General features: G+C 37.6%; 3 protein-coding genes across 7 annotated transcripts; 1 reads left to right on the top strand and 2 right to left on the bottom strand.

Moving 5' to 3' along the window:
• The first annotated feature begins 562 nt into the window (after positions 1-562).
• Positions 563-1,745, top strand: LOC122307261 (NDR1/HIN1-like protein 6). Its single transcript, XM_043120022.1, has one exon. The coding sequence runs from the start codon at positions 710-712 to the stop codon at positions 1,472-1,474; it is 765 nt and encodes a 254-aa protein (XP_042975956.1). The 5' UTR covers positions 563-709; the 3' UTR covers positions 1,475-1,745.
• LOC122307259 (nijmegen breakage syndrome 1 protein) lies at positions 1,490-15,100 on the bottom strand. 5 transcript variants are annotated; one of them, XR_006241712.1, is made up of 15 exons: positions 14,946-15,100; positions 14,258-14,311; positions 13,521-13,758; positions 13,220-13,305; positions 11,945-12,075; positions 11,086-11,132; positions 10,873-10,981; positions 10,297-10,383; positions 6,868-7,039; positions 6,102-6,463; positions 5,725-5,786; positions 5,524-5,626; positions 5,388-5,446; positions 4,189-4,407; positions 1,490-3,725 (listed from the first exon to the last, which is right to left on the bottom strand). XR_006241712.1 is itself a non-coding variant. In XM_043120021.1 (15 exons), exons 4-14 carry the CDS (start codon positions 13,688-13,690, stop codon positions 5,393-5,395), a joined length of 1,383 nt encoding a protein of 460 aa, XP_042975955.1. In that variant the 5' UTR covers positions 13,691-13,758; positions 13,994-14,114; positions 14,258-14,311; positions 14,946-15,008; the 3' UTR covers positions 4,633-4,822; positions 5,388-5,392. The 5 variants fall into 5 exon arrangements, 4 of the variants coding, with proteins under 4 accessions (XP_042975954.1, XP_042975953.1, XP_042975955.1 ...); XM_043120021.1 differs by lacking the exons at positions 1,490-3,725; positions 4,189-4,407 and adding exons at positions 4,633-4,822; positions 13,994-14,114 and having other exon boundaries at positions 14,946-15,008; XM_043120020.1 differs by lacking the exon at positions 1,490-3,725 and having other exon boundaries at positions 4,116-4,424.
• Positions 15,101-15,798: 698 nt separating this feature from the next.
• LOC122307258 (probable metal-nicotianamine transporter YSL7) lies at positions 15,799-21,494 on the bottom strand. The gene is made up of 6 exons (XM_043120017.1): positions 20,842-21,494; positions 18,409-18,572; positions 17,841-17,938; positions 17,606-17,740; positions 17,139-17,328; positions 15,799-17,045 (listed from the first exon to the last, which is right to left on the bottom strand). Exons 1-6 carry the CDS (start codon positions 21,248-21,250, stop codon positions 15,936-15,938), a joined length of 2,106 nt encoding a protein of 701 aa, XP_042975951.1. The 5' UTR covers positions 21,251-21,494; the 3' UTR covers positions 15,799-15,935.
• Positions 21,495-21,852: the final 358 nt, after the last annotated feature.

The raw sequence follows: 21,852 nt of genomic DNA, 5'->3' as shown, positions 1-21,852 counted from the left end.
AAAAGCAAGACCATATATTCTCACGTTACACGCAAATTATTGATTACAGATATCTATGTAAAAATTCAATATCATATGACAATGCTGTGACGACTTAATCATAAGTTGTGTTCATCTAAAAAAAAAAAGAGAAAGGAAAAGTAATTGCTGTCTAGTTTCTAATAAGACTAATTCTACTTATGATCTCAGTCCACACATCACACACTATACCTATTTTAATTTTTTATTATTATAAATATATAATATATAGATTATAAGTAGAACAACTCAATTATTATATATGTAAAAGTCTGAAGCGTGGGATGACGAGTACTTCCCTCTTCTGGTAATCACTGTATATGTTGCGAGAAATTACCACCTGGTCTTGTCGACTGCTCCTATTTTTTTATTTCTTTTGGCCTACAAATTCAGAAGCAAGTGAGAACTGAGAATCCAACGTACGCGGATAGAAAACTTCCATAAAAGCGGCACATCAACCCCAAAAGTCAAAAGAAGGAAGCTTCAGCCGTCCATGACTACGAATCAAACTTATTTATATATATAGCTGAAAATGACTTCGTTTATTATTATAAATTCCATTATTAAGACAGAGGAACCATGCATTTCATTCTTCATTAGTTATTCTTGATCAATATCAGTACTCGTGATCACCAAAGATTGTTCCTTCTGATCACTCAAGACAACATTTCTCGAATTAAGCCATTAATCAATGGCCGATCCTCAGAAAATCCATCCTGTCCACGATGTTGAAGCACCAGTACATGCATCGACAGCTCCGCTGGTGCCACGGGGAACGTCCAAATCCGATGGAGGCGATCCGGCCGTGGGGCAGCGGTACCCACCATTCCAGCGTACCATCCCGGTGATGCACTCCAAACCACCAAAGAAGAGAAGCTGCTGCTGCAAGTGCCTGTGTTGGACAGTATGCCTCCTACTGCTCCAACTGATCATCATCGGTATTCTTGTCGGAATAATATTCCTTGCGTTCCAACCAAAGCTTCCCAAGTACTCTGTGGACAAAATGCAAATTACCCAATTCAATCTCAGCAGCGATGACAGCTTATATGCAGCGTTCGACGTGACGATCACTGCAAGAAACCCAAACAAGAAGATCGGAATATACTATGAGGGCGGGAGCAGCATACACGTGTGGTATACGGGCAGAAAGCTATGCCAAGGGGCTTTGCCAAAGTTCTATCAGGGCCACCGGAACACGACGGTGCTGAACGTGCCGTTGACGGGACAGACGCAGAACGCTAGTGGGCTGCTGACCACGCTCCAACAGCAGCAGCAAGAAACGGGAAGTATTCCGCTCACTCTTAGGGTTAATCAGCCGGTGAGAATAAAGCTAGGGAAGTTGAAGCTGTTTAAGATAAAGTTCAGGGTAAGGTGCAGACTGCAGGTGGATCGCCTTTCTGCTAATAATGCTATTACTATTCGGAACAGTAGCTGTAAGTTCAGGCTTAGGCTTTAGATCATTCTGATTTTCTATATATATATATATATATACACACACTTCTTTCATTCTTCAATTTGTTTTATTTTTTCCCTTTTCCATAAAAGAAGTGGAGGATCATATACGTAGGTTCTAATATTCTCAACACTTCTATATATATACATGTCCTGTAATTCTTTTTTTTTTTTTTTTTTTTTTTTGAGATTATACGTCCTGTACGTATTCTATCCATCAGATCATTTTACTATAATATTTTCTGTCGAGCTCAGTATTCATAGATTGTTAATAAGATGCAAGCTCTCTCTCTCTCTCTCTCTCTCTCTCTCTCTCTCTCTCAAACAAATTGCTACGAATATACGATCGAGTAAGAAAGACCTGGGATCTCTAATGCATAATAAAGAGAATTACAGAAAATTAATGTCCCAAAGTTTGTTGATGTTCTTAAATGAACTTTCTTTTATTTGACACAAAGTAAAAGAATAAGTAACAACCACGACTATAACCAAGAACAAACAAGAAGAAGAAAGTAAGAACCATGCATGTGGGTATCGCTCCATTGAAATTTTGGGTCGGGACCGCTTATTATTTGCCGACAAGGCTTTTTTAGTTACTTTGACCCGGCGATGCATAGGGTGACTTCTCTCTCGGCGCCGAATAATAGGGTCCCATTTAGACTAGGGAGGCCCTGTCTGCATTTAATTATGTTTTGATATTCATCAGCCAAAACACAAAGATGTATTCCTAATTCAAGTCGCGAAACATGAGATTCTGTCAACGGTTGGATTGCCAAGTTGGAAGGAGCGATGGGCGCAACAAATGACTAAGTTAAGCTGTCGTGGCATGGTTGTAGATCATCCAAGCAGAGTTCATATCACCATGTTTCACGCATTATTAAGCTTATATTTTATAGCAAACCAAGTAATTTAAGACCTAGTTTATGAAATTTTGGTGAGGTTTTCCTACTGGAAAAAATCATAATCTCACCCCAAAATCTTGGAAGTCTATATGCAAACCTAAGTTAATGGGCGGCCTTGGCATTAGACTATTCTCTGATTTCAACAGAGCTTTCCTCTGCAAAATTGGATGGCAAATCGTTATTGGAAATCGTTCAAATTTGATCAATATTCTAGCTGGAAAGTACTTAAAGAATACCTCCTTCCTCAATGCCCTTCAAAAGCCCACAGACTCTTGGACATGGAAAGGAATCCTCAGCCAAAAGGATATGCTGCAGACAAGTATCTGTCATCAGATTAATAATGGAGTGAAAACAAAAGTTTGGATTGATCAATGGATTCCAACCACTCCACCCTTAATCCCAACTCCAAAGGATAACTCGATCCAAATTGATCCCAACATGAAAGTCTCTGAGCTTATGATGGAAAATCCAAGAAGTTGGAATACGATTCTTCTCCAAACCCTTTTCCACCAATCTTCTGTTGAAGAGATTTTGAAAATACCTTTAGCCCAGGATAACTACCAAAATAGGGAAGATAAGCTTGTTTGGATCCACCATTCCTCAGGAAAATTTAGCATAAAATCGGCTTATGCAGCCATAGTGGGGAGTCAAAGCAATAATGAAAACTAAAGTTCACACCAAACAAACCTTTGGAAGAGTATTTGGAAGCTCAAGGTCCAGGACAGGCTTAAATTTTTCTGTTGGAAGATCCTCTGTAATATCATTCTCACTCGTGCTCTCCTTTGTAAGTTCATCCCTATGAACCAAGAAGACCTTCACTGTCCCATATGTAACTCTGGAGAAGAAAGTATCCCTCATCTGTTTCTAACTTGCACTTTCACCATAATACTTTGGAGGAACTCTCCCTGGCCTATAAACATTTCTGCCTTCGAAAATCATAGCATAGACCATTGGATTAGATGCATCATTGACCCCATAGGACAGTTAGAAATACCTCCTCCAGATGAGCACCAATTTCAGATCTTTGCATTAATTGCAATGGATAGTATCTGGTACCTAAGGAATAAAGTTGTCCATGATGGGTTTAAGCCTAATGTTCACACCTTTGTGTCATCCACTTTAAAAACACACAAAGAACACTGTGATGCATAGGAAAATAAATTGATTAACTCAAGCCATGATTGGAAAGCCATCCCTCAAGATCATTGCTTCTTAACCTTTGATGTAGCCGATAGATATCATGGTAGTACCACTGCTGCAATTTGTAGAAATGCAGCAGGTACTCCAATCTTTGTTGTAACTAACTGCATTCAGACATCCAATTCCAACCAAGGAGAAGCTGCAGCATTACTTCTAGGAATTCAAGAAGCAAAAGATAAAGGGATTACAAAACTTGTAATTGCTGGAAATTCCCTAAACACACTGCAGGCAGTAAAGGATCCAAGCATCAGCCCAGACTGGTTAGCTCAACCAATCATCCAAGACATCAGGCTTGCTCTAAAGTCCTTCCAGAACTGGAAAACGAGGAAAATACATCGAGATACAAATCGATGCGCGCATTCCATTGCGCAGTGGGCAGCAACCAACAATTTGTTAGGAAGCATACCCCTTATCTCTATTCCACCATCTTTACTTAATTTTCATAGTGGGAAAGATCATCCTGTTTTTTGTATATAACTACTAGTGCTACTGCTGCTAAACAGCTTTCCTTTTATGCCTTATATATAACATGCTGCTTGGTTGAAAAAAAAAAAAAAAAGTAATTTAAGACCTAACAAGCAGGTTCAAGTTTCACTTAAAACCAGAAACACCTTACCTGCACAGTTTACACACACACACACACATATATGTATGTATGTATGTCCATAAAATTTTCTTATAAGCACATTGCGAGCCGCGTGCATACAGATGGGACGTTGTAAGGCAATGCTACCCATCTTTGTCCACTGCAGATTTCCCAGTATCGATTAGTACAAGGTAGGCTGAGGGTCGCTTACTGATGGAAACATTGTGCTCAGAAGCTTGAGGAAATGTGCTACAAGAAGTTGCAATCTGTCAGAGTGAAATCCATAGCGGACTTGAATCAGAACAAAGACAGATCGTTACTTTCCAACATCCATTTCTTTCCAAATCATCTTTTAGAAGACTGGAGGAGGAAGCGCCAGACATGTATGTTTATGTGTGTGTGTGTGTGTGTAGTTCACAATCAACTTTGGAAGAGGGTAAAAGACAACAAAACATGAAGGTGCAGGCCGGAAAAAATCAACAAAAAGCGCTAGACATGTATGTTTAGTCATATATATATATATAGTTTACAATCAACTGTGGAAGAGGGTAAAAGACAACAAAACATGAAGGTGCAGGCAGGAAAAAATCAACAAAACCCGATACTTTATATGCATGTGAGTCTCCCAGCTTGCTTCTGCCCTCATGTTTGTCGTTACCAGGTCCTGTAATTTCATAGCATTCATTACCAGAACTAATTATATTGCTGACCATAGATGGTGACAAGGCAAGCAGAAGCAACGAAGAGAAAGCAGATGCCAAGAAAAAATGGAAACTAAAGAAGGTAGGCATGTCAAGTTTTCGAGGTTTCTTCAGAGAAGATGAAACATTAGTCTGAACAAAATGAAAGTCACCGAATTCAACACAAAGGTCACCAAACAAGAACACGAAGTATTGACAAAACGAAGGCAGACAATAGACAATTGAAACATGCGTACCAAACCCCACAAAAACCGAAAACACAAGTATAACAGAAGCAACTGACAAACTTTCCTCTGTTACATTTTTCAGTGTGAAATATGCAACGCAATGTTCTCTCTTCTTTTTCAACTTCTTTACCTCAATGCTTTGAATATTTACCCATTAGCACCATTTACCATTGGTAACCGTCTTACTGTTAACCAATAAAGTTACTAGATCACTTGGAGGGATGGAAGTTCCGCACAATTTGTAACTATGATGTTTTATGCTTTAACCATTACAGAAAATATGAAGTCAAGAGAAGATTACCTTGGCTAAACTTGAGTAAGAAGCCCACGGAGAGAACCAGCGATGCCACGCCGCCTCCCCTATAAGATGAAAGAGTGACTTTTAAGGCATGTCCCTCAGTTATTTGAGTTTTGTTAGAATACCATACATTTCTCACCTTCTCATTGTTAAATAAGTCTTCTGCAATGGCTTCCATTTGCTTTCGCTTTTTCTCAGCCATAACCGACTCAACCACTTCCTCACTCCCGTAGTCAGAATCTCTACATCAAGAAACAAAAATAAAATGATTGGCCTATGCCCATGGAATGGTCCAAACCAAACAGAATTAGAAGTAGGCTTAGTAACACTTAGTTCTTACTTGAACGGGTACTTTGAAAACGGGATTAAATTGTTGAAGCTATTCCCAGATTGGGTATTTGTCTGCAATTCCATTCCAAAAATACATAAGAAAATTAGGCATTTCATAACCCAACTGGTTACAATATTAGAAATAAGTTGATAAATTTTCTTGCAATTCATGGCACTCACATATTTCAATGTGAAGTCCAGCCTAAAAATTTGAGTTTAATCAGTTGTATTACCCATCATAATGAATAAGAACCACAATCTAAGAGTTACGTATCAATGTTCTAATGCCACGTGACAAAATGAAGAGGACAGGACAAATTGGTCGTTTCTTCCAACAAGCTAAAAGTGATTGTTCTATTCAGTGGTAGGAATAGATAAGGCCATTACCTTCCTGAAGTGTTTGAAATTTAGAACTCCATTGTTGGCAATAGTATTGGCACGAGAAGGTAAGTCCATATACTGCACAACTAAATCTTGGCTGTAGATTATATCAGCATTCCCACATTCGGTCTCATCAACCTTGTCTCTTCCCACTGTCATACCATAACTACCATCTATGCCGCTCATAACATGGGCATCCTCTGATTTGGCAGCAGCATGATCCATGGATGTTTCAGCTTTGCTCACAAATTTAATGGCTTCATCATCGCAGACTGTGGCATTTGCATGAATTGATGTAGCTGTTTCCTCCTCTACATCAGAATCTGCTACCACTGTTTCTTCTGTGGAGCAGGAAGATGAAACAAGAACTGCAAAATGACAGATATTCTTCAGCTACATCACTTTGGTATAATAAGAAATATATGAAAGGCCATAGTAAGTGAAAACAAGTATCAATCCATGTACTTGGGCTATGCCTTGCCTTTATTAATAAAATGATTGCTTACCTATAAAAAAAGTGAAAACAAAAAGGCCAAAATGCTAATTTCCGACAAGGATTTTGGACCTATTAAGTAAGAGAATTTTGGATTTGCCTTAATTATTGTCATTATGTAAGACACGGTTACATACATAGAAAAATCATGTGTAGAATTCCAATTATATGTGCACATCGTTATTAGAAGTGACCCACAAGGTACACCTATTCCGTAGTGTTACAAGTTTTTTTCTTTTTTTTGATAAGTAAAAATATAATAGTGTTACAAGTACTTACTGCATGGCGATATCAATATGGATGGATCCATCCCTCCAGATAAAATGGCACATACTAAATCCATCTCATTTACTCTCGACAATGAACTGAGTTTTTGGAATTGATCATACTCCTCTGTTGATCCTCCAGGGACAACACAAACCATGCGATCATTGTCTCCATGCTCCGTGTCCTAAAAATAAATTATTCAATCAAATCATTTTAGAACATAGGCCACCCAGGACATAATAATCTTGTAAGAAACAATCACCAATTTAAAGAGATTGGATATTGAGCTGATTATGGGTATTGCATTCTTTAGCTAGTGTTCGATCAGGTCATTCATTTGTCTTTCTGATAAGTAAAACTAAATTAAAAAAAAAAAAAAAAAAAGCATATCCAAAGTAGACAAGCAGCATACCTGACTAGTGTCTCAATGCCGAAAAGTGCAGAAAATCAAATAAGAAAAATAAAACCAGTTGAAATCATTGTTTTTAAAATCGTACCATACCGGCTGGTACGGCCGGTATATTCTGTACCGGCCACCGGACCGGTACAGAAATTCACATATTTCGTACCGGTTCAAATACCGGCCGGTATCGGACGTACCGGCCGATATTTCGGCCTGTACCGGCCCGTACCGGCCGGTATTTCGATCTCGATTTTTTTTTTTTCATTTTTTCAAACTACAAATTCATTTTTTTACCCCCAATTTAGACTAAACTATTTATAATTTATATAGATATATGTACTTACGTATAATTTATTTATATATAAATTATTATTTTGAAATATAATTAATATATATAATTTATTTATATATCGACTATCCCGAAACGGTACTGGTACCGAAATATTTCGTTTCAGTGCCTTAACCGGTACGACATCCGGTACGGTATTCAAAACATTGGTTGAAATACCTCATCCACACACTACAACAATCTCAAGAACAAATACTTAAACTTAGGCAAAGAAAGCTTGATGCCATCGAAGCTTCTGAAGCTTCTTTGCCTCCTAAAAGATGAGACAAACAGGAACGGCATTTCGTTTTAGACCATATCATTTTTTTTCATATAACTATATAAGTAAGGAGTTCTATTAGAAACGAATGTATAGGTGAAGCCCATACACCTAAGTACATTCTAGGAAACGGAAAGCAGCAAAGAGTGCACAAAGGAATTCCGAAGTTGCTCCAAAGTACGCTCCTTGCCGTTAAAACACCACTCATTCCTTTCCATCCAATGCACCACATGAGACACAAAGCAACCATCTTCCGTCACATCTACTTGAGTGCAACCGTGAAGCCCTTTCCAGCAAGCTAGAAGATCAACCGCTCTCAAATGCATTGCCCAAGCCAAGCCAGTTATAACAAAAAAGCCATCCCATAAAGCCCTTGCCACCTCACAATGCAATACTAGATGATCCACAGTTTCCCCATTCTTTTTACACATGAAGCACAAATCCATAACGATAATACCCCGCTTCCTTAAATTATCCAATGTCAAGATTTTCCCAAGAGAGGCAGTCCAAGTGAAGAAAGCAACTTTGGAAGGCACGTGAGACCTCCAAATACACTTCCAAATAAAAGGGGGACTATTCTAAGAAGACAACAGCTTATAGTATGAACAAACAGAGAACTTTTTAACCCCCTTAGACTTCCACAACATCCTGTCCACATCATTACCACCAAGCCTCAACGAGTATAAAAAACTGTAAAAGGCTCAAACTTCATCAATCTCCCAATCATGTACAGCTCTAGTTAAACAAATATCCCACTGGATTGAGCCATTAGAATGACAAAGCAAATAAAAAACTGCAGCATCCCATTGCATCCCAATCAGATGCCAATCGTAAGATAACCGGAAACATACTATTAAGGACTCGATCACCACACCAAGTGTCAAACCAGAAACGGATCCTAGCTCCCTCTCCAACATCAAAACTAACATGACTGACAAAACTCTCCCATCCCTTTCTAATGAGATTCTAAAGCCCCACACCATAAACCCCCCGAACTTCATTAGAGCACCAACCCCCCAAGCACTTCCATACTTCCAATCAATGACCTCCCTCCAAAGCGACTCTCCTTCCAATTGATATCTCCATAGCCACTTTCCCAATAAAGTCTTATTAAAGATCCTCAAGTTACGAACTCCCAACCCTCCAACCGAGATAGGAGAACAAACTTTATTCCAACTAACAAGATGGAACTTAGTTTCCTCTCCCATACCACCCTATAAAAAGCAAGAAACGACTTATCAATCCGGTTGGCCACCCCTGCAGGCAATGGAAACAATGAAAGAAAATAAGTGGGAAGATTGGAGATGGTACTCTTAATAAGAGTAACCCTGCCCCCTTTAGATAAAGAGAAAAGCTATTCAAAATCGGCTAGGGGAACCATGGGGGAACCGCATCCCACATGGCAGAACAGAAAACGACATCGTTTTCTTTTTTTCCCAAAAATGAATTCGTTTTCCCCATTTCAGACTTTCATTCATTCTTCTTCTTCACAGGCACAATTCCCCCATTTCTTCCTATCATTCCAAAGCTCCCCGCATGGTTCACCTACACTTCCAATCAAGTAAAACCAATTACGAATTAATAAATTTTGATTCTTTTATTTCACAACAGGTTGCGCAAGTGCTATTAACACTTCCTTACTCTTTCTCTCAACTGGGAATGCTATCAGGAATCTTGCTTCAGGTTGGTTTTGCTTCTCAAAATCACCAGCACCACTTATTCCCAATCAAAGCAAAACCGCTAGAGAAAAAAGAGAGGAAAAATAAATAAATAAATCCGGTTACTGTAGCCAACACTTCAATCTTAACTATGTTCTTAAAGCACACTGTTTTTTATTACAGTGTTTTGAAGTTCCTTCTTGGTCTATACTGGAAAGCAATGGGGCTCGCTTTCAACTGTACTTTCCTCCTCTCTGGATCATCATTCACACAAAGACGATGAGATCTACCAGTTGTTCACACGAAGACGACGACGCAGACCTCTTTCTGGGTCTCAGTTGTTTTGGTTTTCTTTATTTTTTCTTCCTCTTTCATCTGTTTTGGTTTTCTTCCATTCGTCCGTTTACTTTTTTTTTTTAAAGTAATATATCAGCTGACATCAGCTGGTTCCCCAACGATTTTCCATGCCAGTTGTATGTAGAAGAACTGCTAGATAAATATAGCCACTTCCAACCAGCTAACCTTTCTCAACTTTCTCAATAACCCCCAAATAGCACCAGCCTTAAAAGGCGCCCCCAATGGAAGACCCAAGTATATCATAAGCAGACTTGCACAATATCAATATTATTGCTGTTTTCTAGTCTATAAACCTGACAAACTGATTCAAAAATAGTTTGGAGGAAGAAAGGGTTCACATACAAACATTTAAATCATACGGGGAAAAAAAGCAAAAAGCAAAAATCCATATGCATAGAGAATATGAATTGCATACCTGGCTACTCAAACAAAATCCTTTTATAGAAACAATCTTCGCGCCACCCACTTCCAATAAGGATTGCAATCGATCCCTGAACTTGTACTGTGTGCAAATAAAAAAGGAATAAACACGAGAAATTTCAAATGCTCTCAGCATTGTGCATTCTCTCAAAAATGAATACAACTCGTTGTAAGAAACAACTGGATTATCCATTACATCTAGCAAAAGCTTTTAGTCTCATGATATAATGCTTTAGTTCCATAACAAACACCACACACCCTTATTTCATGTGCTCACATGCACGTGTAAGTGCAAATATCCAACTAAAAATCCAGGAGATATACATTATTTATCAAAATCACAAATGAGGGAATTGTTTAATAAAATCCAGGAGATATACTTTGTAGATCTCCTTATGTACTTGGCTATGCCTATTCATTGATTAATAAAATTGATTGCTTATAAACCAAAAAAAAAAAGATATAGATTAAAATATTTATCAATAATTTCATTTTCCAACAGAATCACAAATGAGGGAATGCTTGTGTGTGCATGAGAGAGAGATTGAGATTGAAGGACTCCAGATATCACCATGTGTGTTGACCCCAACAAAAAAGTGTATCCTTCCAAACAGTTTTCACGAGATTTAGGGTCTGCAACTTTGACTGACACTCCTCCTACTGTCAGCATTGGGGCATATCTGAAATGAAAAAAGCACAGTTTAATCAGCTAAACCCGAGATAGTCTCCATGAAACATCATAGAAAGCTGATTGGGAAGAAGCGAGATCAAACATAATACTTACAAACTGAAACTAGGAATTTCAGAGCGAATTTTCTTTTCTGCAACAAACTAGATAAAATGCACAATCAGGTATGTTTCACAAGTTAATTATGCACGTAGAATAGCGCACTAGTGCCCAAAAAATAGATAACGAATTGGTGGTTCTATATGACTCCATGAGTGTTAATTACTCATCATTCCGGATATAAATATTGAACATACATGATTAAGTATATAATGATTATAAAGCATACCTCATGATCACTTGTACTATGTTACTTAATTGAACTAGCGGTCACATATAATCTAAATGAGAAAGAGAAGAAACAAATGGGAAAAGTACCAAATACATTGGAAACATAAATTCCTTCTGGAGACACCATTGGATTCATCCTTATCACTCAGATTCTTCATTTCATATAATTACTGTGCATACATAGGAAAATATGGCTTTGAGTTTATTGGCCAATAATCATATAAACACAAAATGCCAGTAAAAAGCCACGCAACCCATATACATAGTTTGTTTATACATACATTTGATCTTCATGAATGCTAATCCAATTATGGGTCACGTTCCAAAATTGGAACCCTATTTGAGTCCAATCATGGAATTTATAGGCGTATCACACATATTCACTCATTCACCCATGTGCTTGAAACTGGTATTAAAAATATTGGGGGAGGCAAAACTTAGTTGGCATTATAGATTACTGTCTACAGCACACCAATTCTTGGCACCGTAGACCACTTGATTTAGTTTGCATTCAATGAGAAGTACTTTTTATACACTCTCCACAAAAATAAATAACTTCAAAATAGAAGTTAGCAACATGACTATACCCCAGACAAGAAAGGCAGAATGTTTTATGTTAGTTTACCTCAACCCAACTATCAAGAACAATAGGTTTCTTTGATACAACAGCATCAATGATATCGTCATTCACCAGCATGAGTTGATCAACAAGCACATGAGTGCATTCTTGAATCAGACTCTGAGTAACAAGAGCTCCTGTAAAGAAAGCAGGACATTAATCATAAAACGCAAGTACAATATTATCAAAAGAAGACATCCCTTTGTAAGCAGGAGATAGAATCATTCAACAAGAGTCAGATGCAGCCTTGAGAAAAACATATGATGTTTCCAGATATATTAATATTAGGGAAAAGAATATTATAAAAAGATGATAAAGGGTCCAACAAATTTAATTTAGAGAGGTCCTTGAGATGTTCTATGTTGGAACAATAATGTTAAGTACCATCCAGGTTATCCTACATTTCTAAATTGGGAATTACTTGAATAACTGCTCGCAATGGTTAGGTGTGCAAACAGCTTAATGAATGCACCCCGCCCCCCAACCTCCACCCCGCACAAAAAAAAATCTGGATGCATATTAAGACCCATAAATCCTTGCGAATAATAATGGCCAAATATTTTAATCTTCATAATAAATCCAAGATAATAACAGCAGTGAACAATTATTCAAGAAATTGACGTGCAGGATAACTGGGGCATTACATTCAGGTCGCCCCAACAACAGCATTCATAGCACATGAAGGCATTTGATCATGTAGTGACATCATAGTTAATGCCTCATATTCCCTCTATTTGGATGAGCAATATAATTTATTTAAAAATAATAAGGCGTTCTGAGCAGGAAAAGGGGATGAGGGGGGCACTTGCATATAACCAAGGTACTCAACTCACTACAATCTTAATCCATTTTAAAAATATATAACCAAGATTATAACAATAGTATAGCCAAGTACTACACCCGAACCATGTAAGACAGAGGTGATAGCTGCTCTAACAAAGGGAAGGTGAAACTGTACCCTATCTGACTCAATTTGTTGAATGGCCAAAAGTAAACCTATAAACAAGAAAGCATTTCATTTCTACTCTTTTTTCCCTTTCTTGCAATGTGAATAGAAGTCATGATTTTTTTTATATAAGTAATGTCAATAAAAGTTTTTATTTTTTATTTTTATAAGTAATAAGATAGTAATGTCAATAAAAGTCATGATGTCATATAAGGAATAGCATATTCAAACAAAATATACTTAGATATTTTATAGATGAAATTACCATGAGATACTTTACAACATTAAAGCAAAAGCTCGTATCCCTTGTCAGCTAAGAAGTGCTTCTCACTTACCAATTGATGAAATTTTGTCTTGAAGGGGTTGATTCGAAAGGAAGGACTCCGAGCACACAAAAAATATCAGTGGGATGAAAGAAAACCTGCTTAGAATAAAATTACAGAGGAATGACTACAGAGTAGGCCACACCAGTGCACCACATAGCATCAAGTTATAATCTAGATATTTTTCTCAAGGCAGACATTCCGTAAGTAACATAGAGATAGACATGATCATGCAGTTCTCAAATATTTCAATAAGTGAAAATATTCCACAAAATGTACAATTGCAGAAGCTAACTAGGAAGAATTAACTTACCTGTAGTTTGCAGTACCAGTTCCAAAACGCACCAGGTCCCCATCTCCTAAAGTTGCTTCCTTATTTGGGAGCTCATGAACTTTTTCCGTTTGCCCAAGATTCTTGTCAATAAATGTTCCATACTTGGAGCAATCTCTAACACGAACTTTGGACAAAATACTGGAAGTCATGGCATCAACAACTATCTCTGCATGGATCCGAGATACGCCTTTGTCTTTGGTAATAATTACTTCACAACCTGCAACAAGGAAGACATGATTTTGGATAGTATGAGTCAGGTGTTAAAGTACAGAACAAGACTTCGAAAGATAACCATAATCTAGGAAAAAAATTTTGATAGGTATAATGTAGGAAACAATAAAACTAATTATTTTGTTTGACCAATAGGAAACAATAAAACTAATATATACAAGGAAAACATAATTTTGGATAATATGATTCGGATGTTAAAGCTATTTTCATTTTTCATTTACCTTGACTGCGTATAGCTTGGTCACAGCCACCAAAATGTTGATAATGGCTATGGTTGATGAAAAATATGTCAGATATAGATCAATTTCTGAGACAGCATGCTTTTGAGTGGTATTTAGACATCTGGGCGTCAGGGATACAATTTAAGAACGATTTTGTAGTTAACAGACCTTAATATTACAGTTTGGCCAAGGTATGTTATCTTTATTGAAATATACAAATTTCAGATAAATGGAAATCTATTACAGGTCCAAGTTGTAGACTACCTTTGCGACCTACTTTGTACGTTCCTGAAGCAAAGACATAGTAACCATCTTCCCCTGTCATACAAATCAGACTAAGTTACTCGTCAATATAAACCAGATCCTAGACAATAGAACAACATATAAGTACCATATATAGAAGACATAGAACCCATCAAAGTGTATAAAGCAGTGAAATAAGTGATAACAATGCAAACTTTTGTACTCAAAGTTATCGAAAATCCAATAATGCCAAATATGTAGATAATAGAAAACCATAAATTGAGTCAGTCTCCATAAGTCCGTGCCTCCACATTTTAAAACAAGCCTGACGCAGAAAAAGCAGCCACGGCAAAATCTACTTTCGCCAGAAGCATTTTTATCCCACATTAGAAGTACCCCATCAGTACTGATAATGGCATCAAGAGAAAACCAATCCACAAAAGGTGTATAAAACACTCCTACTAATCTTTTCTGTCATCCCTCAAGTCTCATGTCTAGTGACAGAAAGTATCCTCTTTCTAATCACAAGAAACACACTCTTCTTTACAGCCATTGCCTTTAAAAAAAGAATACCACCCTCCCCTCCGCCAGCCCACGTGTTTCCTGTCGCTGACATAAACCCAAAGCACGTTTCTAAAAACCTTCAATAAGGTCATCCAGAAACAAGTAAATAAACGCTGTTTCTACACAGATGCAAAACGAAACTTACCTGAGAGAGGATCGACGGGAAAAAGGCCCCAAACCATTCCTCGTTTAAACTGCTTCTTCCACCGCAAGTGGAACTGAATCACCGCGAGCAAGAGTCCCTGGAAAGCCAACGTGCGTCTTGCCTGCACGAACTCAACAAGGCAGCTTATACGGCTCCCGTTGGGCTTGCAGGTTAATATACTGGGCCCGGCCCGCTCCATGTTCTCACCGATGTATAGCAGAACTCTTTTTGCATATAATCCATAATTCGTTATCCTCTTTTACAAAAAGTAACTATAAAAATAAATAAATAAATTATTCCACCTATTATAAAATGAAAAAATATCGTGTATTTTTTTAAAAAAAATATGATATTCATATAAAAAAATATTTTTTTTATTGATAGACTACTTTTTTATAAAACGATGCGTGACACTTTTACAAAAATTAGTGAAACGTATATGAAACCACTTCTCTTTACAGATAAAATAGAAGTTAATTTCGTTTGATAAATAAATAATCCTTAACTAATTAAAAGTTCATGCGTACCTTGAGCCGTAGATTTTAATCTAATCAGGATCAAAATATCTCATATTTTGCACTAAAATATCCCATGAAATGGAGATAATTATATATCTATTAATTATTAATTAAGAACTTGGATGCTCGTTCATTCGGGGTTCTTCATTGGCTAATCAAGCGGGAGATGTAAGATTCTCTTGTTTTAACATGTTTTCGTGATTTCCAAGTCTTCTAGCTAGACTGACTAATGATAACGTAATATTGCCCATGCTTTGCTCGCAAGGAAAGCCCACTGATCATGCAAATATCGTGTCTGTAATCGACATTATCTGTAAATACTTGCTTGGCTGAGATTGAAAGAAAAGCTGTAGATCAAATCTTAATACGGAAATACATATACTGTTAAAGGCCTCGTCTACACATAGGAGCAAGGCACGGCTGAAGTTTTAAGTACTGCTGAACAAGGAAATACGGAGACTTTTTAATGTAATTAAGAACCTAAGAAAGCATCCACCTTTGCATTCGTTCCCCTAGACAAAAACTTCATGCAAATGGGTGGATTAACACCTGCCAAAGCGAGTATTGAGCTTGGTAGAGTCCAAATCCCATCACCACAAATCAGCCCAGACGCCACTGCTGGTCCAAATGCATCGGCCTTTGTCTTGTTTACCTTCCGCCACACAAATAGGATCAAGCTCCCTAAACACATGTCAATGGCAAAGTATGATCCAAGATAAAAGGGTATTGCCATTGCCATAGGAACTGGAATAAAGCTAGCCTTCTTTTTTCCAACCAAATCCCTGATCCCGTTGATTACTATGGCTGCAAAAAAGAAAACATAACAAAGTGTGAGGCAATGCTTCGGCAAAGCCGAGAACCCCTCAACCCCTAGGATTGACATATTTCGGTAAACGAGCGCATAAGGAGCCGGGTATTGTGAACCAGGGACTCCAAGATCATTGAAGGCCTTGTAGAAGAGCCAAAAGACACAAGGAGAAATAACGCAACCCATTGCGGTTCCAATAATTTGACTCACGAACATGGACCTGGGTGAAGCCAACGTCATATAGCCTGTCTTAAAGTCCTGCGTCAAATCAGATGCTGTGGATACAATGTTCATCATGACTCCACAAGCTGCCAAACCTGCAAGAACCCCACCATGAGAGGCCCCTGCCCATGCCCCAATCGTAAATATGGCCAGCTTTCCATACGTGGATGCTAATGACCAATCTGTCAGCCCGCAACCATAAGCATTACAAAAGGCTAGTGTTGGCGCTATTATGTAAATGACCACAATATAGTACCACTTGAGCTGGTTAAAGATGTGCGGAAGTGTGACAACAGATATAATTGCTATGGTGACATAACCGGCAACAGCAAGCCATGTTGGAATCTGGTCCTTGAGAAATAGTGCTGTCCGACGTTGGTCATCATAAGAAAGAGATGGAGGCAATTCAGGGGGGGATCGACCTGATAAGGGAATAACCGTGCCCGGGTCTTTGTTTGATAGTTGGTGATACAAACCATATAGGGTGTGACTGAGGACCTTAAAAAAGTTATAGAGGCCATCACCAAGGATCATGGCTATAGCTATGAACACCTACGAGAAAAGTAAAGAAGCAGAAGTTCATAAATTATAAACCTTTAAAGTTCAACGGTACCTTAGGGTTTTGAGCATGAAAGGATGAGTTACCCTGTAACCTTGAAGGCCATGTAGGCTGCTTGGGCTAAGCTCTGCAGGGTACCAAGAGCCCTTCCGTGCATCTATCAGTGGCCACATAATACCCCATGAAAGAACGGCTCCAACAAGAAGAGATATGTTGATTAAATATGGACAGATCATTCCAACGCCAACATAAGTAGCTGAGAAATCAAAGTAAAACCTGGTTTTTGCCCAGTAACCACACGTCTTTAGCATTTATTTGAACACCTTGTTGATCAGTAAGCAATGACCTAGCTAAATAAAGATAGCTAATTGCTGATGTTTATTATTCAAAAGAGAAGGTTGGATGGGGTGCTGACTAGGCAGTAGAAACAATTTATCACATATTTAAAATAAACAACTATAATTAAATATCCTTGCTCTAGATTTATTCAAATTATAACTATAAAAAAATAAATTTATATTCAATATATAAGCATTAAGGGTGAGTTATGTACCTGTTATCAAAGGCTTTGAGACCAAATGTAGGGAAGTTGACAAATCCACAGCCATCACCTGCAGTAAAAAACCATTGGAAGAAGCCCCAAAGAAAGCTAAAGGAGAAGAACTTCCCCAATGCTCTCACTTGTTTCCTGTTACGAAAGGATAATAGAAAAATTATGAGAACCAAAGATAATGTGTCAGTGATTCTAATAAGGAAAGTGCATTTTGTAGTGCAGGCCAAGGCCTCACTTTGCTAGCTTGGCACCCTGTGGAGTGTGGAAGCTGTTGATAAGGTGGGCAGTTGCGGTACCACTTGGATATGTCAACTTGAAGTCTATAATCATAATCTGTACCAAATCACACGTGAGTGTATTAAAAACAATATGGACATTTTTTGATAAATCAAAAAGCATGGATGGATATAAGATTTAGAAGTTGGAAAGATGAGATTGATTGAATGTTAATGTTGTTTTATACCACATATTCACAGTTCCACATGCATTGCACCAGTGACCCCCTACCACATATAAGAATGTCAAAAATTTTTGGAGTTCCGTTTTGTTCACTAAAAACCTTACCGGGTAGATGACAAGAAGTGAAATATAATAAATGGGTCACCATCATACATGTAGGTCAAAACATTTTTATATACATTAATGGCGCATGTGCATGTACTCTGTACGCCACCCAAAAAAAAGTTTGTGGAAGTCTATATGTACTTGAAGAATCTGTACATAGATGAAGAGAAGTTTATGTCGTAGACTGTATATAGGTCAACAAAGAGCCATTGACAAGCGTTGGGTTGTTAGTATGTTACCTTTCGAAGAGGCACCACTGAAAACAGACCGAGAAAGCTAACAACAAAAAGAAACCCAATCATCCATCCCAATGTTGGATTTTTAATATTTTGTGCATTGTTAGCCTCTGTAGATTGTTTGGCAACAACTTCACTCATTCCAAAGAGGTAACTGCCAAAGCCACCTGCTCAATCAAACAAAAGATAAGATATTTTTTTTTTGATAGGTTGATATAACAATATGACATGGGAAAAATATTTAAAAGGTTGACAGGTACCTGCTAATTTGATTTGGTTTGTAAAATTTTAACATAAACTCCTTTATCACTTATTGAGTAATTATCTCCTTATCTATTTTGGCAAACGAATATTCAATATTGAGTTAAAGTTTATAATATGTACGTGCTACAATCATATGATATTAATCAGGGTGATAAAGGAGTGCATAAAAAAAAGTGTGCAAATAATGCCATCGTATACGCAAAAATCCTAGAATGTGACAGTAATAGGGCCAGAGCTCATATATATGACATAAGAGGGCAATTATGGATCTTCTGGGGCTTTGTTTTTATTGTTCATTCTTCTTTGAAAACAATTCTAGTTCTCTTTTGGGTTGTTTCTATACATCATACTTCTTTGACAATAATTCTAGCTCTTGGATATTAGGTTTATATGTGTATAATAAAGAGGCAAGGAAACATATGGCCAGTTTGTTAGTACAAAAGGAATGTCAAATGTGCTGGTCCTCTCATTCCATCACACTATGATGCACTTGATATCCTTTGTCGTATTAGGTCAAAATAAGCTGCAACATGTTGCTGGATACTCCAGGAGGTCCAAAATAGTTTGAATATGTAACAGGGATATGGAGATGTAATAGTTTATACATGTAAAACAATTTTTTTTAGATTGGAATATGTAAAACAATTTGATGGATACTCTAGAGAACGGAAGTAGGGATAGTTGTCTTTGGCAGTAACTTTCGCCAGGAACAGAGGCGAAACCACAATCTTAAGAGGGCCAAAATGAAGATGAGAGATGAAATTAAGATTAATAGGTTCATGGAGAAGTTGAGAGAAAGTGAAGAAGCCATCCTTAGATCCTTGATAATTTCTGTTTGAAATCTAAAGAGTAGAATGACCCAAAAAAATTGGACAAAAGAAGATTTGATTGAATGACAATAACTATTGTCAGCCTTCGGTATGTGTCTCCTTCTAAAAGCCCAAAAGTCCGGTAGAAAATAATAACATCACGGTCAAAGAAAGTGGGACAGCCGCAACTGTGTTAATATTTGACTGACAGAAAATAAATAGGTAATAAATAGGAAATATTTAGTTACAAACACAATTACTTATTAATATATATTAATTTAATATAATTAATCAAAAATTAAATTTTATTAAAAATAATATTTATTTAAATTTTAAATTAGAATGAATCAATATTAATATATAAATTATTACGTTAGTAGCAAAATTTAAATAAATAACATCATGCTCAAAGAAAGTGGGACAGCCGCAATTGTGTTAATATTTGACTTAAGGGAATTTGATTATCCTACAGCGAATAATATGATTCTCCGCCCCGTCAAATAAAAGATGCAGTCAGTTCATACGGCGAAAAGGACAAAAGCGACTTGTTAGCGCATATTTCGGAGGATAAGGTCTCGAATCTTTACCCAGAAGGGAGGGATCGATAGGATACAACAGGCCAATAAAGGACGCTTATGAAAAATGATAAGCCCCACTACCACAACCACAACTAAAAAGGAGATATCTGTTATAATAGATGCCATGCAAATGGATATTATCTATCCTTATCTCTATCGTTTGAATTTTGGATCCAGGATTACATTTGGTTTCAGTTTCAAATACATAATCTCTAGACTTGTAGTTGATTTTTTGATAAGTGACTTGTTGATGATGGCTCTGGTTGACTTGGTTTTTGGATGCTCTGTTTAGGTTTGAATTGCAATAGCATTATGAATTATCTTCGGAGCGATTGGCGGTGGACTGCTGTGGCACGTCATCATGATTCTTTGGTGGTGTCTCCTCACCCACCCACCCACCACCACCACAACCAAAAATAAAAGAGAGAGAGAGAGCAGAAGAAGAAAAGGAAAAGAACGCCTCAAGCAAACGTCTCGACAAATTGGACCGCCAACTTGGGAGTTCACACGTAACAAATTATATCAAAATGATGATCAGTGCTCGGGAAAAAAATGTTAATCTTTGCCAAACGTTTTGCAAATTAGATTTCAACCCCTAATTCTTAAAGAAAACATCCCTCACGCCACCCCAGATTCTGTGACACTCTCTCGGAGAACCGAGAAATGGAATTTCAGTTCTGTAGCTTCAACCAACGCCAAAGCGTGACATCGACAAAAATCAACCCAATAGTAATAAACGCATCACGGAAGCCAAAGAACAATGAAAAGAAAGGAGATGCACATACCGCTGAAAGCAATGCCGGAGGAGGCAACAACGCAGGTCTGTATAACGGTGTTCTCTTGCCTGGTGAAAGGCTGCCTCAACATCCCGGACTTCTCTAGCAACTTGGTCCAAGTCTTGACGAAGAAGAAGCCCAGCAGCCCCGCAGACACGTTGAGGGATGGTATTATCCCAGTGGTCAGGTTGAGCTTCATCACGATGAAGGTGAAGAGAACCCCTAACACGAAGCTCACCACAAAGGCCCTCAACGTCAGCTGCTTCTGCCATGGAGGCACCTCCTTGCTCGAGAATACTTGCTCAACGGACAATAGTTCCTTGTCCTCGGCAGCTGCTTCTCCTTGTGTGGAAACGGTTATCGCATCGGCATTGGAAGGAATCTGATCATTCTTTTGCTCGCCTCTGGTCCCCATCATTCCAGATATGCCGGTCTTCGTTTCGAATATCGGCGCTTCTTCTGCGGTCACTCTCCCCCTGGCTCGTGTCACGGCTTGCTCTATTTCTCAGAGCGTGAAAGCCTGAAAGGTATCTTTTATATTTAATGCAGTGCCGTGGGAGAGTCCACGAAGCGATAATGAAGGGCAGGGCCGTTTGTTTGGGAAAGCGCCACCATTGAGAATCTACGGGGCAGGGCCGTTTCTTTTGGAATGCGCCACCATTGAGAATCTACGACAGATTTAATAAATTAATTTTTTATTATTCTCTAGAATAAAAATTAAAATAAAAAAAACGATGATTGGTCAATTGTTATCCGCAGCAGGATTCGTTACGATGATTGCATCTTCGTACAGTTGGAATTATCTTTATTATTATAATACTATTTATTGTTATTTTTATAGAAAAATAATATTTATAATTATATATTAATATGAAATTTATATGAAAAAAATAATTTTTTAATAATAAATTTCACGTTTTTTTTTAAATTGATTATACGGCTGCAACTTTTTTTTTTAAATTTAAATTGATTTAAATTTTTAAATTTAAAATTATATATAATAATATTTATTTTTATATT

This window comes from Carya illinoinensis, chromosome 4 (genome assembly GCF_018687715.1).
Source record: "Carya illinoinensis cultivar Pawnee chromosome 4, C.illinoinensisPawnee_v1, whole genome shotgun sequence".
NCBI classification, from domain to species: domain Eukaryota; kingdom Viridiplantae; phylum Streptophyta; class Magnoliopsida; order Fagales; family Juglandaceae; genus Carya; species Carya illinoinensis.
The sequence above is the reverse complement of the archived record's forward strand: the minus strand, read 5'-3'. Positions and strand labels throughout refer to the sequence as shown.

Coding starts and splice junctions, on each gene's coding strand:
- LOC122307261 (XM_043120022.1), top strand. CDS start 710: ATGGCCGATCCTCAGAAAATCCATCCTGTCCACGATGTTGAAGCACCA.
- LOC122307258 (XM_043120017.1), bottom strand. CDS start 21,250: ATGATGGGGACCAGAGGCGAGCAAAAGAATGATCAGATTCCTTCCAAT. Junction 17,741..17,840: donor CAGGGTGCCAAGCTAGCAAA/GTGAGGCCTTGG, acceptor CTTTCGTAACAG/GAAACAAGTGAGAGCATTGG. Junction 17,329..17,605: donor CTCAAAGCCTTTGATAACAG/GTACATAACTCA, acceptor GGCAAAAACCAG/GTTTTACTTTGATTTCTCAG.
- LOC122307259 (XM_043120020.1), bottom strand. CDS start 14,982: ATGGTTTGGGGCCTTTTTCCCGTCGATCCTCTCTCAG. Junction 13,306..13,520: donor ACTGGTACTGCAAACTACAG/GTAAGTTAATTC, acceptor TATTCTAAGCAG/GTTTTCTTTCATCCCACTGA. Junction 11,133..11,944: donor TTCTTGATAGTTGGGTTGAG/GTAAACTAACAT, acceptor CATTTTATCTAG/TTTGTTGCAGAAAAGAAAAT.